The 19379-nt window shown below is 38.7% G+C and overlaps 1 protein-coding gene across 7 annotated transcripts in view; it reads right to left on the bottom strand.

The window, feature by feature from the left end:
• GREB1L (GREB1 like retinoic acid receptor coactivator) overlaps positions 1 to 19379 on the bottom strand; it is a 175488-nt gene that overhangs the window by 62125 nt on the left and 93984 nt on the right. For all 7 annotated transcript variants that reach the window (XR_006210061.1, XM_042962687.1, XM_042962690.1 and 4 more), the window contains 4 exons: positions 18021 to 18347; positions 16847 to 16975; positions 16129 to 16263; positions 13726 to 13923 (listed from right to left, as the gene is read on the bottom strand). Coding sequence is in view for 6 of the 7 variants with exons in the window: in XM_042962687.1 (XP_042818621.1) it covers positions 13726 to 13923; positions 16129 to 16263; positions 16847 to 16975; positions 18021 to 18347 (789 nt within the window). In the remaining variant the exon portion in view is untranslated. The remainder of the gene's footprint in view (positions 1 to 13725; positions 13924 to 16128; positions 16264 to 16846; positions 16976 to 18020; positions 18348 to 19379) is intronic.

The following is a 19379-nucleotide window of genomic DNA, read 5'->3' as shown; positions in this document are numbered from 1 at the left end:
GTATTATGCTAAGTGAAATAAGTCAGGCACAGAAAGACAGATACCATATGTTTTCACTTATATGTGGATCTTGAGAAACTTAACAGAAGACCATGGGGGAGGAGAAGGAGAAAAAAATGTTACAGAGAGGGAGGGAGGCAAACCATAAGAGACTCTTAAGGACTGAGAACAAACTGAGGATTGGGGAGTGGGGGAGAAGGGAAAGTGGGTGATGGGCATGGAGGAGAGCACTTGTTGGGATGAGCACTGGGTGTTGTATGGAAACCAATTTGACAATAAATTATATTTTTTAAAAAATTGAACTACCGTATGACCCAGAAATTGCCCTATTAGATATTTACCCAAATAATACAAAAATACTAATTCAAAGGGATACATGCACCCCATTGTTTATACAGCATTACCTACAATAGAAGAAAATTATAAATGCAGCTGAAGTGCCCATTGATTGATGAATGGATAAAGATGTGGCATATACACACAATGGAATATCACTCAGCTATCAAAAGAATGAAGTCTTGCCATTTGCAACAACATGGATAGACCTAGAGAGTATTACACTGAGTGAAATAAGTCAGTCAGAGAAAGACAAATACCATATCATTCACTCATATGTGGAATTTAAGAAACAAAACAAATGAGCAAAGGGGAAGAAAAAGATGCAGAGAGACAACCAAGAAACAGACTCTTAACTGTAGACAACAAACTGATGGTTACCAGAGAGAGGCAGGTGGGGAGGGATGGGTTAAATAGGTGATGGGGATCTTTAGGACTGCACTTGTCATGATACGCACCGGGTGATATATGAAAGTGTTGAATCACTATATTGTACACATGAAACTAGTATTACACTGCATTAACTAACTAGAATTTGAATAAAAACTTAAAAAAATAAAAAAATTTCTCCCATTCTGAGGGTTTCCTTTTCACTTTGTTGATGGTGTCCTTTGAAACACAAATGTTTAAATTTTGATTGTGTTCAGTTTATTTTTTTTTTTATTGTTTGTGGTTTCAGAGTCATATCTAAGAAATTATTGCTTAATTCAAAGTCATGGTTTTCATCCATGTTTTCTTCTAAGAATTTTTATACTTTTAGCTCTTATATTTAAGTCTTTGATCCATTTTGAGTTACTTTTTGTGAGGTAGGGGTCCAAATTTATTCTTTTGCATATGGATATCCAGTTGCCCCACACCATTTGTTGAAAAGATTCTTTATTGAATAGTCTTGGCATCCTGGCCAAAATTCAGTTGACCACAAATAGGAGGGTTTACTTCTGGACTCTCAATTCTATCGCATTGATTTATAGGTCTATCCCTATGCCAGTGCCACAGAGTGTTGATTACTTGAGCTTTGTATTGTATGAATTTTAGGGCCAGCTTGTTCATTTCTGCAAAGAAGCCATCTGGGCTTTTGATAGGGAATGCACTGAATCTGTAGATCCATTAAGGTACATTGCTATCTTAAAACTATTAATGCCTTCTAATTCATGACCATAGGATGCTGTTCTTTTTATTTAGGTCTTTATTTTCATTCAACAATGATTTCTAAGTTTTATACTTCTTTTGTCGAATATATTCCTAAGTATTTTATTCTTTTTGATGCTGTTATAAATGGAATTGTTTTCTTAATTTCATTTTTGTATTACTTGTACAATTTTTGTGATTTTTCTGTAGATCTAAAATTATTTTAAAATTAAAAAAAATTAAAAGAAGCATGACCATATCAAATATTTGCAACTGAAACACATACATTATTGGTGGGAGTGTAAATATAACCACTTAGGAAAAAAATTTAGCTTTATTTGGTAAAGTTTATATACATGACCTAGGCCACAACAATTCTATTCTCAGAGACACTCCTTTATTTGTGTACCAGCACTGTTTGAAAAAGTAAAAAAAAAACTAGAAACAATTCAAATTTATATCAGTAGTAAAATGAGTTTTTAAAATGTGTGATATATTCATGTAATAGAATACTACAAAGCAGTAAAATGAATGAATTAGTTATACATAACAACAGGATCAATCTCAGGGACATAATGTTGAATGTAAAAAGTAAATTACAGACAAATGCATAGAGTTCCATTTACAAAAAGGTCTAAATGATGTGAAATTTAACAATATATTGTTTAGGAGTTACATTGTTTATGTATATTAATTTAATTAACGTAATATATTATTTAGGAGTTAGCAAAACTATAAATAAAACTAGAGAATAATGAATAGAAATTCAGAATAATAGTTACCTTCAAAAGAAGAGAAACATTAACATTAGGGAGGGAAACAAGAGTCTTCAGTGTTCCTTAAAATTTTTTTTTTTTAACGTTTATTTATTTTTGAGACAGAGAGAGACAAAGCATGAACAGGGGAGGGTCAGAGAGAGAGGGAGACACAGAATCTGAAACAGGCTCCAGGCTCTGAGCGGTCAGCACAGAGCCCGACACGGGGCTTGAACTCACGGACCGCGAGATCATGACCTGAGCCGAAGTTGGCCACTTAACCGACTGAGCCACCCAGGTGACCCTGGTGTTCCTTATTTTAATGGGTACATACATTTTTACTATCTTGTGATTTTTAATACTTTTTATAAATTTTATAAATTTGATTTACTCAATATTTAAAATTTCTTAAAATGGAAGAATGCAAATAACTATCCGTCTTTTAGAAACTATTTGAAAACATTAATAACTATACTAAATTCCATCTGATAGATATATCATCAATGAAACACAACTATTTTCTCTTCATTTTCTATTTTGAATATTATAGAAGAGTTTAAAGACTAGTGCAATACACTTAAATTAGATTCACCAGTTGTTAATATTTTGCTGCATTTGCTTTTTCTCTTTATTGCCTTTTACTGTTATTGTTCGTGTTATTGCTGAATAATTTGGTAGTAACATATCATAATATTCACCCCTAAACGCTTCATTAGACAGTTCATAAAAGCAAAGGCAGTCTCCTACCTAACTTTATTACCTCCTAGGAATTAGCCTAACACTGGTATAATATTCTCTAATACCTAGCCTACATTTGAGTTTCACTAATTGTCCCAGGGCTGTGTTTTTTCTTTTTCTTTTTAGATCTCAGATCCAATCAAGAATTAAGCACTGCACTTGGTTTCTATGTTTCTTTATTCTTCATAATTAAAAAAGCCCCTGCCTTTTTTTCTCATTGGTCTTCTCATTGATATTTTTTTAATGCAGGCTAATTATTTTGTAGAATGCCATATAATCTGAATTTGTCTGGGAGTGTCCTTGTGATTAGATTCAGTTTAAACATTTTTAACAATGATACCTCGTAGGTGACATTGCTCATAATGTCTATCTGTCCCAGAACTGGAGAGGGCAAAGTTTGATCACTTGGTTATGGTAGTACCTATTGCCAAACTTTTCCATTTAAAGATACATTTCCTCTGTGTAATTTTTAATATGTGGGATGACACTTTGTGACTGTGGGAATATTTGTTCCCAAAGGACATTTTACTTAATGTTTTTAGTATCCATTGATATTTGTTATAATCAATAATTACATTGGTAGTGCAAAACAGAGATGTTCTAATTCTATATATTTTCCTTACCTTCATTAACTGGTACTCTTTTGTAAAGAAGGGCTTGCCCCCAACCCCTCACATCTCCTGACCCTTTAATTTTTTTTTTTTTTAGTATTACTATGGGTTCATGGATTTAAAAAAATTCCATAGGTTACAATCCATTAGCATCATTCCTTTTGATACTCAAAATTACCAAATTTGGATAGTAAATGCCCCTTCAAGTAGGCTGTTATGTTCTTTTGAAATGTCCTCATCAATCTTTGAGGACTTTAGCACTTTCTGATATGACAAGATTCCAGACTTCTCCCACCTCAGAGTTGAGACATTAGGATGGTATTTATAAGCCAAGATCCAGAGACTACGTGTACATACAGATACTGAGATTTCACTGTTTTTAAGACCTTTCAGTGCACGGTTAGGAAATATTAATTTTTTTCAAATTGTAAGTTCGTACTTACATCCAATTTAAATCTAAAAGGAACTTTTCCCCATTCCATATTTGAGACTCCCTTCTTTCATGGGAGAACCCTGGTGTTCAACAACATTAAAATATTTACTCATTTGCTCTACCCTGTGATATACACAAAATATTTTAAAATTATCAACACCACTCTCAACAACATACTGATTAAAATTCAAAATTTATTTGTAATTCCTTTTGCCCTTAGGATATATCATATTAAGGGTAAACACTAAACTGGGGCGCCTGGGTGGCTCAGTCAGTTAAGCGACCGACTTCAGCTCAGGGCATGATCTCGCAGTTCGAGCCCCGCGTCTGGCTCTGTGCCGATAACTTGGAGCCTGGAACCTGCTTCAGATTCTGTGTCTCCCTCTCTCTCTGCCCCTCTCCCACTCCCACTCTGTCTCTCTCTCTCTCAAAAATAAAATCAACATTAAAAAAAAAAGTATACACTAAGGAAACTGTGTTAAAAATACTTGAATTCATTCTTTTTGGTGTGTGGCTATATTATTTAAAAATATTTTTTTTAATGTTTATTTATTTTTGGGAGAGAGAGAGAGACAGAGCATGAGCAGGGGAGGGGCAGAGAGAGAGGGAGACACAGAATCTGAGGCAGGCTCCAGGCTCTGAGCTGTCAGCACAGAGGCTGAAGCGGGACTTGAACTTATGAACTGCAAGATCATGACCTGAGTGGTCACACACTTAACTGACTGAACCACCCAGGCGCCCCTAATTTGATATGCAGTTAGTTTCATTTACTTTTGTTTGCATTCAATATTAAGTTTTTTCCCATTTTAATTAAAAAAAAAGTAAGTTTATTTATTTTGAGAGAGAGTGTGTGCATATGAATGGGGGAGGGGCAGAGAGAGAGGGAGAGAGAGAGAATCACAAGCAGGCTCCATGCTGTCAGCACAGAGCCAGATGTGGGGCTCCATCCTACGACCCTGGGATCATGACCTGAGCCAAAATCAAGAGTCAGACACTCAACTGACTGAGCCACCTAAGTACTTCAAAAGTTAAAACTCTATGAAAAGTTATACTCATCTCATCCCTATCTCTCCTACCTGATATAGATCAATGTTTTCATTAGCTTCTGGTTTAGCCTTCATGTTTTGTTTCATTTTTCAAAAATATGCACAGAAGTGTGAATCTGAAGATGGTCAGAACTGCTATGAAACGGCTGGTCTGAGAAAGGTCACTTTCTGTCTTGATAATTTCTTTATCACAGTTATATAGGATTAAATAAAAGTTTATACTCTAACAAATTATAAGCAAATCTGGCACATTTTTTCAAATCCACAATAAAAAATGAACATCAGCAGGGCCCACCTGGGGTACTGAAGGTGGCCGTGAGAGATTCAGGGTCATGTCTGCTTAAATAATAAGCCTTACTCTTAGCATGAATGAAAATTTAGAAGGCATCAGTAACTCTTCTTATTTTATGAATTTTGCAACTCACTGAGTTATAGAACAGAGCCAGCGGTGATTGGAAATCACTGTGTTCCCTAAAGGTGATTAATCTGAAGTTGGGGGGCACCACAGGTGGTGCGTCAGTCACAAACATCTTCCATGCAGATAACCAAGTTGAAAGGTCCCTGGAGAGGAAACTTCTTGGCTCGCCAAGGACTTCAAGCAGCTTGATTGTAGCCATTTGTGCCCCCTTCTCGTTACTGAAGGCTATAGCAGCCAAATGTGTTTAAGGAAAACCTGAGCAGTGGCCTGTATTCCCTTCTCTGGGATTAAAGAGAAACAACATCATGTCTTCTGAGGCCATTACTCGAAAACCTTTAAAGAGGAAGCAGCAATTTTTCTACCATCTGAGAATAAAAGGGGGAGGGGAATAAAACCAAGAATCTATGTACCAAGTCCATAATACTTTATGAGCACCAATGTCAAAGGCCTTTCCACAAAGATGGAAAAACTAATGAGTGGCCAGCACCCATCACTAGAAGGAGCTAATCAGCCTGAATAGCACATCGGACTGATAATGGTCAGGGAAATCTAAAATGTGCAGCTATCATTAAAGATGATCCAGTACTCAAAACAATGTCCTACTACACTGCCTGTTGGTCTGGAGAGAACAATGCATCTGGTTTGTACATTCTTATCCCTTGACGTTTTTAAATGTTTTTTTAAATGTTTATTTATTTATTTTGAGAGACAGAAAGAAAGCATGCATGCATGTGCGCAAGCAGGGGAGGGGCAGAGAGAATGAGGGAGAAAGACAATTTTTGCGCTGACAGTGCAGAACCTGATGTGGGGCTCGATCTCACAAACCTTTAGATCATGACCTGAGCTAAAATCAAGAGTTGGATGCTTAATCAACTGAGCCACCCAGCAAAATCTTGATGGTTTTTAACAAAGAAGTTTATTTCTAAATTTTTTATTTCTAATTTTTAGTTCTTGCTCTTCTCATCAGGAAGATACGCCAAACAAAAATACAACTACTCTCAGTTCTAGCTGTTTATCTTTTCTGTGGATGGAATTAATTTCTCCAAAGTTTTGGTATGCAAAAATATTCTACTGCTTAAGAGAAAATGAAAATCAAGAAAATGTTAAATCATTAGAGCATGCTGAGTTTTTAAGTGTTATGATAACAATGGGCATTCCTTCACCCTGGCAATCTCTTTCCAGCAGATAAATAATCTTGAATTGAAACAGCTGGTTAAAATCCCTGCTGATTGTTTCCAGGGCTCACTGCATTGGGTCCCTTTGTCTTTTGGTGGCCCAGCTGGCTCCCTTCTGTTCTCCTCTGGGACACGATTCTTTAATCTGTGTTTGGTGAAACTTGTCTGTGCGAGTCTTTACTACTGTGCAGTTTGAATGCAGCATTAGAACTGTACAAGAACAGCATTCTGAACACACAGATACAACTTCAGAGTCCTGAATGACTGCCAGACACACCTAATACACATACATTTAAGGCTTCTACTTGTAGCCAAAGTAGATTTCTGAAATATGGGTTTAATGACCAAATAAGATTTTGCCAAGAGGACTACCAAATCTCAAATATTGCTTCTATGTCTTCCTTTTAGAACAGATTTCAACTTACAGTTCAATTCCACAAAATGTTACAAAAAATTCAGTTCAACAAATATTAAGTGTCTGCTGTGCCATCCGTAAACAGAGATGTTCCCTGAATATTTTACTTTCTAGTTGTGGAGAAAGAACACTAATAAACACACAGCCATGACACAGTATTGAATGCCACGGCTGGAGCACCACAGGGTGCAGATGAGCACTGAGTGCATGAGCTGTGGAAGAAAAGCTGGGTAAGAATGTGTCCTGAAAGCCAAAGGAACTGCAGTGTTTAAAGGAAGAAATGGAGGTCAACCATGCTGGCCTGAAAAGGTCATTGGTAACATTGGTGAGTCCTAAAAGGGTGAGGGTGGGAAGTGGAGGCAAGTTTTCAGGGCATTGAGGAGTGAGTGGGGAGATGAGGAAATGAGATGACAATGGACGACTCTCTCTCTCTCTTTTTTTTTTTTTTAATGTTTATTTATTTTTGAGAGAGAGAGAGAGAGCATGAGTGGGAGAAGGCATAGGGAGAGGGAGAGAGAGAATCCCAAGCAGGCTCCACGCTGTCATGTGGGGTTTGAATCCACGAACTGTGAAATCATGACTTGAGGCAAAATCAAGAGTTGGAGGCTCAACCTACTGAGCCACCCAGGTGTCTCTGATTTTAAAAATTCTTTTTGTGTGTGTGTGTCATTCTTTTTTTTTTTTTTTATTATATGAAATTTATTGTCAAATTAGCTTCCATACAACACCCAGTGCTCATCCCAAAAGATGCCTTCTTCAATGCCTGTCACCTACCCTCCCCTCCCTCCCACCCTCAATTGTTTATTTATTTTTGAGAGAGAGAGAGAGAGAGACAGAGCATGGGCAGGGAAGGAACAGAGAGAGAGGGAGACACAGAATCCAAAGCAAGTTCCAGGCTTTGAGCTGTCAGCACAAAGCCCAATGTGGGGCTCGAACTCACAAACTGTGAGATCATGACCTGAGCCGAAGTCGGACACTCTACCAACTGAGCCACCCAGGCGCCCCAATGGATGACTCTCTTAACAATTTGGGCAGCTAACTAGAGGAGGGTGAGCTGGAGGGTTAGGTGGGATTAACAGAGGCTCATTTTGTCTTTGAGAGAGTGGGGGCAGGTTTAAATGGATGAAATGAACCCTAGGAAAGAAAGAAGTTGAAGGTGGCAATAAGTGAAGAGGTAATCAATTGTGTGAAGTCTATGAGAATGAGGAGGGATGCATCTAAAATCAGGCTTAAGTAGAGCTCTTTCACTGATAGGAGGTAAGGGGAAAAGATAGGTGTGTATGCAGTTAGGTTTCTAGATCTGGAAGCAGGAAGTTCTAATTATTATTATAATTTTTTTAACATTTATTTTTAAGAGACAGAGAGAGATAGAGCATAAGCAGTGTGCGGCAGAGAGCAAGGGAGACAGAATCCTAAGTAGGCTCCAGGCTCTGAGCTGTCAGCACAGGGCCCAATGAGGGGCTCAAACTCATGAACTGTGAGGTCATGACCTGAGCTGAAGTTGGCCACCCAGGCACCCCTGGAAGCAGGAAGTTTTTATCCAAAGTTTTCTTCTTTTGGGGTTGGGGAAGGGAGAAGTACACGGCATGGTCATATGCTAAGAGAGAAGGATGAAGACATAAGGGTTGGTGAAACAGAATCTATAATAGTCAGCCCTGTGAAGAATGGGAGAGAGATCCAACTAGAGAACCAAAGTATATGATGATATCAGTTGGAAGTGTTGACTTTTTTCCCCCTACAGTATCTAACATTGTGAATATGTAGGAAGAAATTTTGTGGTCTGACACTGGGGATATTGGAATGCTGATTCCAGGATCCAGCAGGAACTGGGATGTGACTTGGGAACAGGCAGCTGAAGAGGACTGGGAATGAAGAGCTTACGGTACAGAGAAGCTAGGATACTGGATGTATAGACAGTACCTCCAGATGATGGTGGGTTGGGAGGTGGAGCCTGTGAGCCAGGTGCCAACATCTTTTATAAACCAGGGTTGGGCACTGGGCAGCTAACTACTTGGTTGGAAATTGGTTTTAAGAATGTTAGCTTTAGGGGTGCCTAGGTGGCTCAGTCAGCTAAGCGTCTGACTTCAGCTCAGGTCATGATCTCATGGCTTGTGGGTTTGAGCCCCACATGGGGCTCTGTGCTGACAGCTCAGAGCCTGGAGCCTGCTTCAGATTCTGTGTCTCCCCCTCTCTCTGCCCCTCTCCAACTTGAGCCTCTTTCTCTCTCTGTCAAAAATAAATAAAACATTTAAAAATTTTTGAAAAAAAAAAAGAATGTTAACTTTAAGGGGGTACCTGGGTGGCTCAGTCAGTTAAGCGTCTGACCTCACCATTTGTGAGTTTGAGTCCCACATCAGGCTCTATGCTGTCAGCAGAGCTTCAGATCCTTTGTCCTTCTCTCTCTTCCCCTCCTCTCTCTGCCCTCTCTGTCTCTCTCTCCCTCTCAAAAAAACCAAACCAAAACAAACAAACAAACAAACAAACAAAAAACCTTAAAAAAAATAATGTTAACTTTAGGTACTTGATTCCCTGCTGCCTGTCACTGCCCAATAAATAGTTTTTTAAAATTTTAGGTGACTGACAAGGTGATGAAGTTGATGAAACCAAGAATATCTATTTAGAAAGCAAAAATGCCTTCCACTATCTCTTCACTCCCCTTCCTAAGATCTTCCTAAGATCTTCCTAAGATCACTTCCCTTTCCTTAAGATCTCCTTGCCTCCATATGGATAGAATAAGCTACTTTACATATCAGAGACAGAAAGGTTTCTCTGTTTCTTTTATAATCAGGCATGTGTTGAGGCGTCAAATTTGTATCAATTCCCTGAGCATGATAAAACTTCCTTGCCTGGAAGCTGCCAGATCTGCTCTCATTCACTGCTCTCATTCACTGAGACCACCACCGACACCATTTTAAAAGCAGGGAGGAACAAAAAATTTACAGTCACTAATATTTCCTGTTGTCATCCCAATCACCTTGAATTGAAAGTGGCTTGCATTTTGATCACACTGATACCCTAGTATTCCAAGTTATAGAATTTGGGGTCTCCTTAGAATTAAAAGAATTATGCTCCCACATCAAAAAATTTTTAAATGACATTACAACAGAAGTATTTCCTATAGTCTAAAAATTCCTTATGCGGCTTCTCCATTGATCATTCCAGCAGTTACAATCCATTTTGGTCAAACTTAAAAATGTTTAACCCCTTTAATTTCTTTTTTTACCTTCCAACTCTTTCCATGTTTTCTTTCTTTTTCTTTTTTCCTATCTGCTTCCCTTACATAATTAGAATGTGAGTTGAGGTATCACATGCTTTGCTTTAGAGCTGAGTCTGCAACGATGTGATGGTTTCTATTTTCACCTTTTTCTTTCACCCACACAAGGACTGCCAAGGATGTGGCCTTTCTGCATGCCCTGGCTGCTTCTCCCTGCCCGATGCTTTTCCTGGCCGACTAGCTGCTGAAATGCTTCCTTTAGGGAAAGGCAAATAGAACCAGAAAACAGAGCACTTGGACACCGTTTTCCCCTCTGTCTATCCCTCCCCTCTCTCCCTCCAGCCCTTCATTCAAACATTAGTTGGGCAGCTACTTGCACCTGGCTGGAGAGAGGCACAAGTGAGGCACAGGCCTGCAGAAATGAAAAAGCAGTTCTTGTCCCCAAGGCACTGCTCTCTGTGACCTTAGGCAAATGAAGCTCTTCTTGACTCATATGGTGAAACATGAGGAAACTGAACAAGATGATTTCTTGAGAATCCTTTCTGTTTTCATAGCTCTGATGTTTGAGTTGTTTTAGTGGATAATAGTTGTTTTAGTAGTGCTTACTACTCTGCTGTGGACAATTTCTCTTTATACCTTAAATGTGCTTGCTCTCATACAATCAGTTGTTATATGTTCCAAGAATATGAAGGTATTTAAATAGTAAAGCACATAAATGCTGGTGCCATCATGATATGGAATACTACATATTCATTAACAATGATGTTTACAAAAGCTTTTAATGATACAGAAAAATGTGCATACTAAAATGTAAGGTGAAAAAACAGACAGAGGTAGAGAAGAAAGCCTGAAACACTAGGTATTAAGTCATTTATTAACACCCAGATTGCAATACTAGTTATCCTTGAATAGTGGGATTATAAATGTTTAAAATTTCCTACTTTGATTCTTCTATTTTTAAAAAATAAAGAATGTAACTATTTTTTATAATAAAATGAACAGTTATTTTTAAATATATAGAAGTGATTGCTTTTGCAGCATAAAATTAAGTATGTATTCCAAAGCCAGATATGCTTTGGAATAATTTTAAAAATATGCTTTGCTTTGAATTTTCCACATTTGTCCATAACATTGGTTTTTCCAGATTCCAAGCTTATGTAATTGGTCAAATTCTGGTACCTTGCTGAGGTGTTATAGTCTTGAAATTCTCACTTTAAAAACCTGAGGACACTGAGAAGGGAAAAGGAAGGACCTATACAATTTCATCTCAAAAATGCAAGGTTTTATTTAGGGTCTTACATTTATTAAGAAAGGTGAAAATACAGGTCACCAAGAGGTTATTTTAGGAAAAGCCTCTGCAGAGAGCACAATTGCTGACCATGGGTGATTTCACCACTTGAAACAGGTGCTATGATGTGTTTGCTCAAGCATGATTTCAGATATCAGATCACAAACTCAGGAAGGCCACAAAGGCCAACTGGTACAAATAAAAGACATATAAGAGAAGGCATTCCCTCCATGGTAAGGAAGTGAAAAATCCATGAAAAAAATCTGGTGACTGCTTGCTATGACTATAGCCCATCCATTTCCCACAATAGGAGCAGAAAGTAGTGCAGAGACGGCGAGTAGCTGAGGGGGCCTAGAACTCACTCTGGTTTCTGGCAGAGGTGTAAGAGAAGGCGTTTGACCTTCTCTGGCTAATCACCTATAAGTCAATATTTCCAACAGGTCATTTTGTAACTTGTCATTCAGAATTTTAGAGGCTGCAAAAAATATCACACTGTTGACCAGGCACTTGGGCCTCCAGAAGGCATGGAAAGTCACATGTAGAGTGTCAGTCACATGTAAAGAGGGGAAAATCTATTGTCATTCAGCTCGTTTAGCCCATGGAACTAACACTGAAAGATTTCTTATAGAGTGTGTTACTCAAAGTGTGGTCCTCCCACCAACAGCACTGGCATCCCCTGGGAGCACGTTAGAAATGTTGAATCTGAAATAAGTCCGTCAGAGAAAGACAAATACCATACAGTCATACTTACATGTGGTATCTAAAAAACAAAAAAAAAATAAGCAAACAAAAAACAACAACAAAAAGAAGCTCATAGATACTGAGAGGAAATTGGTGGTTGCTGGATGGGGTAGTGGGGAACAGGTGAAGGTTGTCAAAAGGTACAAACTTCCAGCTGTAAAATAGATAAATCCCAGGCACGTAATGTACAGCATGGTGACTATAGTTAATAATACCATATTGCATGTTTTAAAGTTGCTAAGAGAGTAAATTTTAAAAGTCCTCCTCCCAAGGAAAGAAAAAGAACAAATTTCTGCAAGGATGTATGGTAACAGATGTTAACTAGACTTACTGTGGTGATCATTTCACAATATATACAATTATCGAATCATTATGTTGTACACCTGAAACTAATACAAAGTTATATGTCAACTATACCTCAGTTGAAAAAAAAGAAATGAGCCCATCCAGAACCACTAAGAGGAATCTGCATTTTAATAAGATCCCCAGGTGATCTATATGAATACTAAAGTTTAAAGAGCACTGTATCATAGGTGTGAAACATAATAAACTACATTTTAATTTCCTGAATTTTTCTTCTTCTTACTTTTTTTCAACTATATTGAAAATCAAATTTTATTACTATGGCTAAAGATTCATCCTCCAGGTAAAATCTGCATGTGTATGTGTGTATATATGTGTTTCTCTCAGCTAAGGTACTCAGAAGCTTATAAAGATGACATTTATAATTTCCTTTTCAAACCTAGCTTACAAAGGCAAGCATTTTTTAGCTGCTCCAGTTTTCCGAATTATTTATTGCATCTTCTAATTCTAGGCAAATTTTATATTTGGAAGGGATACTATTTACCACAGACTTCTAAAATCTTTCCTTCCTATCTTTTTTCCATTTTCTGAGAAAAATATTTTTTCTTCCCTACTCATTCTCTTAAAGTCATTAGAAGAAATTCTAACTTTGTAGTTGTTTAAGGAGGTGTTATCATTGTTGACATGGGGGAATGGTTATCTGGTTTCCAGTTTGAAAATGTGCTGGAAGTGTGCTAAATATCTAAGAAGCCACCCATCCATGCCACAGAAGGGGCTCAGGTGGCATAGACCCCGGTGCCCCATGCAGGGTTATCCTTTGAGAAAATTTCTCTTCGTAAATGAACGACCAGTTTCTAGTCCACCAATTACATCATGGACTTAACAGTATCAGGCAAACATGCACATCAATTTACCCTTGACCTAGGAGGGAAAAGGGTCAGAGTACTTTTGAGGTAAAACTTGCAGATAAATTTAAAATAATGTTTAAAGTGCTCTTATCATTTGTATAACTGTAAAAAAAAGGATGGAATTGTTCTATAAACATTTGGATTAAGCAAAAGCAAGAGGCAGAGGGAATCTAAGTGTGGATCTTCATAGGGTGTTCTTTGAAAGTTCAATCTCACCTGATTGTCGAATCCGTTGAAGAGTTTGCTGGACCAGAACCTCCGATCTTGGGACAATGATGATGAAGTCCACTTTGCTGAAGTGGCCGAGGTCCAGGCTCTGGCTGCCGCTGTCTGCTATAGCACACACCTGGGATAAGAGTTTTCTGGCAACCGTTAGCTGTGGTTGATAAATTTGGAAGGTTTCAATATCTAAATCTAAAATAAAAAAGTCATAAGAACAAGATTAATTCACTTCTGTTGATGGCCACTATGAATCCATACAGGGGACACACAACACACATACATGGTAAAGTAATGCTCTCTACCAAGCATTCTCACTGTCTAGTCTCACTCTCTGTTGAGTTTTAATAGATTTGCTTATTTTCCCTGAAAACCTGGCTGAAAGGATGTGTCCAAGAGTGAATGTGGTAACTGTACAAATGTATTCTTTTAAAATCAACTGATTGTCTCACAAATCACTACTCAACACCCCTCCCCCACCCAGAAATGTAGGGACAGACTACACTCTCTCAGTGAGAGCCGGGACTCTTCTCTGGAGAGGAGAAGCAAGAGTTTCCAGTTTTCTTTCGCACTATCAGCAAGGTCAGGTGCCCAAGCCCAGACCTCGTTCAGGGAAGGAGGTGATGCTGTAACCATAATAATGCTGAGTTCCTTTGAACTTTTCTGGATGGCACCACAGTACACATTTCCTCTCCAAGTCAGTTGCAACATGATTTGAAATTCTCCTCCCTGGGGAATGCATGACACAGGTCAAGAGATACTACCTTCACCTCTCTTCCCACTTGACTTGCCAGTGCTTGTGACCTGGCAATTGTAGGTGGTTGTGGTGAACTTCAATGCTGACGCCTGTACTATCTGAAGAGACCTGACTCATGACATGGCCAGCTGGCCACTCAAGAGGTGACGTATTAGAAAAACATTGCCCAAACACTCTAAACATGCCAGTAGCTTTTTATTACAAGTTATAACCAAGCAATCAATCTCATACGTGCATGCATGCACACACAAACAATGAACTCAAGCAGGCAACATTTAATACTTCTTTACGAGGCTGCTTTTTATTGGGAACACATGTGGAAGTCTCACTGAAACACACAAGGGCCCAATTAACCTGCACTAATTAATGTTTTCTCAAATCAAACTACAGTGCGGCCAAGGCAAAGACAGTAGTCACAGTACCCTAGCCACATGGAACCCTGAGAGTGAGTGGAGATTTATACAGGTGGCTGAGAGAACCCACTAGAAAAGCCCAAAGCTGCAAACTTACAATAACAGAATGGTTTTTGACCCGCAAAGATTACCAATCAAAATAAATCTGTCTTTTGACAGGCTATTATTTCTTTCATGTCATAGGTTAAATAGATGGGGACTAGCACAGATGACAGCATAACTTTGTAGAATTTAACCTAGTAAATTTTGAAGTTTGAGGAAATCTAAAAATATCTTTAAGCAATGTTTCTTAAGCAGGGAATTGAGGATATGAACATGGAAATCTGTTAAGTACTCTAAGAGCTTTTAAATTCTAACTTTGTTAATAATTCAAAAACTATGAACATATTTTAGATCATCTGGGTGATCACTTTCTTACCAAATAACATGCAGAAGTAAGTAACTTTTATTGTGTGTGTTTGAATTTGTTTGTGTGACTGAGCCGATGCCAAGCCATGCTGCTTTTATTGCTGAGGCAATCCTAATATATAAATTATACATTCCTATCAAGTGAAGGCCAGAAGGCTGTCAGCAGCAGCTCTATGGTTCTGTTTCACGTCTACCCTTTGTCCTATCTTTTTTATCTCGGTTCTCTCCTATGTTGTCCTTCTCAAATAGGGAATTGGGAAAGGAATCTGAACATAAAGGAATCAAATTGAATGATGGAGCTCCTCAGTCCTGGTCCCACCATCCTCTCTTATGTCCTGGAGGCTTGCAGGGAAGATGGTGTGTTGGTATTGCTGAGCTATCTGCCAGGAACGCCTTGAAATCACTGAAATTATGTGTGTTTTACGTGTCAGAGAGTAAATGAAGGGGGTGGAGAGCCAGGAGTCCTGCACGGACTGCATTCCACTCTCAAGCAGTTCTTTGTAAGCCTCAGATAACACTGAAAGCTCTCTGGGCATAGCTGGTGGAGCTAAGGAAAGTACCCCATGGACCCCAGAATTTTTCGAGGGAAAAAAAGAGAGAGTCTGCTTATAATAAAGTCTTTGATTTTAATTCTAGAAGACATTTACTAAGGACAAGGTGCTTGATCCAGGCCCCATTGTAAGACATTTTTAATTTGGACCCTATTTATCATGTAGACAATGAGGAAAAGCCTGTCATAGTCTGTGACTCTAAGACAAGACCTCAAAAATCCTCAGAATGACTTAGCTTCTATTTCCTCCTTTTGGTCTGAGGTGACGTTACCCAGGTTTTGCGTGGGAATCATAGCGGCAGCCTCCTGAGCTGACACACATTCGTGAAGGTCTCCGTTGAAGGGCGTAACCACACTCTCTCCTCTTCTTTGTTGCATTTTGTCTAGAAGCTTGTCCAGGTCATCGCCTATTACACAATAAAGCGGAGATAAGAAGATTACAAGGAATGATACATTTCTATCAGTCTCCAAATTGGGCACCTAAGCTGGGTTCTCATCAAGATTTGTCAGTCAGCCAGCTTTTCCTGTCTGGGTTTACTCAGCCAGCTTTTTATGTCTGAGTTTTCACTTGGCCATGCCTGTAGAGTATCTCTATAGCCAGAGCTACTCTCATTTGTATTGTGCTTACAATTTGTATGCTTTCACATGGCATATCTCTCTTGACCTCCATAATACTCAAAGTGGGCAGGATGGGATCATTCTATCTCCATTTGACATATTAGAAAACAGATCTGGGGAGGCAGAATCTCTCCCAAGGTCACATCACTAAATAGTGGCTGAGCGGAGGCCCTCCATATTAGTGCCTGCATGCCTTCCTCTGGACCCCTTGTTGTGTCAGTAACAAAATACTGAGGATAAACCATTCCGAATGAAGGAAGGTCGCCTGGCAAGTTCAAGCTCCACACTCATCTCCTTGACAGGCTAAGATTTAAATTCAGAAAATCACATAGTTAGGGGCTGTCAGTGTTGCTGAATCCTACAACCACTCACCTAATGATGTGGTTTTGAAATGCGATGCCAGGAAACTGACCTTTCCTGTGATGAGCTCATAACTAATTTCTTTCAAAAACTCACTTGTGGTGAGCATGCTCTCTGCCAGAGCTCTGGACTGATGCTGACCTGCAGAACAGAGGGAGAGGAGGTGATGCATCTGTGAACAAATACTCACTAAAATATGATTTATAATAGCAAAAATTGGAAACAACTGAAGTAAGTAACTACAGAGACTTGGTTAAGGAAATTAGGGCACATAGAAAGATGGACAATTACTCAGCATTTAAAATGACAATTTTAAACAGAAACTGTTTATAATAAAATGTTAGATGATCAAGGGCAAAAATGATATACCTTATGTTTGTAACGTAAGTGAAAACATACTGTACATGTGTTTAAAGACTAGGGGAGAATGTGAAAAAAACTTTAAGAACTGTGTTTGCATGGCCATTATGAATATCTGTATTAAAAATGTAAGTTTAAGACGTTTAATTGTTTTCTCAAATGAAAATTAAAAAAAAATAATGTATTATACTTTCTGAAAGAGATTTATGTCATATGTCATAGAGAAATGGGCAGGCAGGTTTTGCCAAAGTGAGGGGGCTTGGCTTCTTTAGTAGGAACAGGTGAGAGCCTTTCACTAGAGAGAAAAAAAGCAAATTTAATTCAGATGGCTGGCTACTCACGATGGTGCCTGACAGAAAATTGCACAAAGAACAAAAACACATTTTGTAATGTACCAACTTTCTGAACCTTTTCTTTAGAGTCAATGTTACAACATTAAGTATTCTCTTTAGTGAGGAGGTGAATATATGAGCTAAGTTCCTGCCAAATTTGATTAACTGGCTTAGGCCGCCTGTGGCAATGGCTTTATCACATGTTAGAGTGGTAACATTTCCAAAACCTTTTAAGAACAGAAGTTACTTGAGACAAGGGTATCTATTACTAGGGTATGCTTTGAAATAATGTTCTCACAACCAGCTAACAGGGACACCAGTCAAACTAAGGGCTACAAAAATCTGATCTGAGGAGAAAAACAAAAGTTAAAATTAGGAGGAAGAACTCAAGTTGGAGCAATTAGCTAGAGATTAATTACATGGATGCTTGAACACCCAATAAATAGATGATTGAATGAATAGATTTAGAAAAACCCTAAAAAAACATGACTCACCTAGTACTACCACACAAAATTCATTTCCTCTGATTTTCGATGCACAAATTGCCACGACATAATCTGGTAGTCTTTGATAGTGTCTCATTTCACTGAGAGTCCTCAACGTCTCTGAAATGCCCTCTGCCAAAGAGTTCTGGGTCACAATCACATGAACCAAGTCTTGAGATACGCTGGCAATGAGTCTAGCCAGCCAGGGGAGCTGTCCTGGAGACACAGGTGCACACTGAGCACCCATCTGCAGGGCTCTCTCTCTCAGAGTAAATTCTTGCATAGCTTTCAGCATGATTTGCTCAAATTCTTCCCTGAGAGGTATCTGATCAGGACCTAAATTGAAGAGAATTACAGCTTGAATTTTAAAAATATCATGGCTAGAAAGGAGAGAAACACACACATATGTCCGTGTACGGTCCTTCCACCATACTCCAACTGGGCAAATGGGCTCTTTTTCCTGTTGGGGCCGCAAGTATGGACCCCAACTAACCATTTTCCATTGTGAAATTACCTTCTCTCTGCCTCAATATTAAAAAAAAAATGCAGGCTTCTGTTTTCCTTTATGCTATTCATGATATTTTTAAAAGAGGATATACTGAGAGAGAGTATCAATTCCTTAGGGGGTTGTCCCTGAAGGTGGTATATTCGTTGACCTGTTAAACGTGGTGTTACAGACATGGTTAATGACTCAGGAGGGAAGAAGCTAAACTTTAGGTTTCACTCATTTCTCAATTTATTTATAGCTACTTTGAAAAACAGTTTAATGTATTGCATCTGTACCTATTCTAAGGCATACTGTCCTTAGGAAAATTAAGTTTAAGTGTTTTTTATTTTAGCTTATATTTAAGCAGCCACACACTTCCCCTAGATAGAGAATGTCACTGTCATCTAGCTGTTCCCCCAGCATTCTGGATTGTTAAGAATGGTGTTTGGCCCTTTCCTCCAGCTGTGGTTATGATAGGCTAAATTTGTGTGGGTGACTGGCAGTCCCTGGAATGAGGGGTGTTTTATTTCTCTGCTTCTCTTTAAAACTCAACCAGTCTGTAGGACAAAGCAAGCAAGTCAATGTTTGGCATCCAAGTGACTCAGATGAATTCCTATGCTCACTACCTCTCTTCAGTGATTTCTTTTGCTGTGCAGACCTGAGATTTGAAAGTCAGGCTCCAGTAGACAGATACAGATCCCTCAGTGTCTGTGACCCGAGATCAAGCAATAACCTCAGAATCCAGGATTAAAATCCCCTTGGGAAAGAATACAGGTTTAAGGGACTGCACTTCTGTATGAGAAGAGGCACCTTGAATGAGTCAGAAATCTCTCCTTCCACTAATAGGGATTTAAGTTGCCTCCCAGGCCACCAACCATGTT

Source organism: Panthera tigris, chromosome D3, assembly GCF_018350195.1.
Source record: "Panthera tigris isolate Pti1 chromosome D3, P.tigris_Pti1_mat1.1, whole genome shotgun sequence".
Taxonomy (NCBI): Eukaryota; Metazoa; Chordata; class Mammalia; order Carnivora; family Felidae; genus Panthera; species Panthera tigris.
This window is presented reverse-complemented; position numbering and strand designations above follow the sequence as displayed.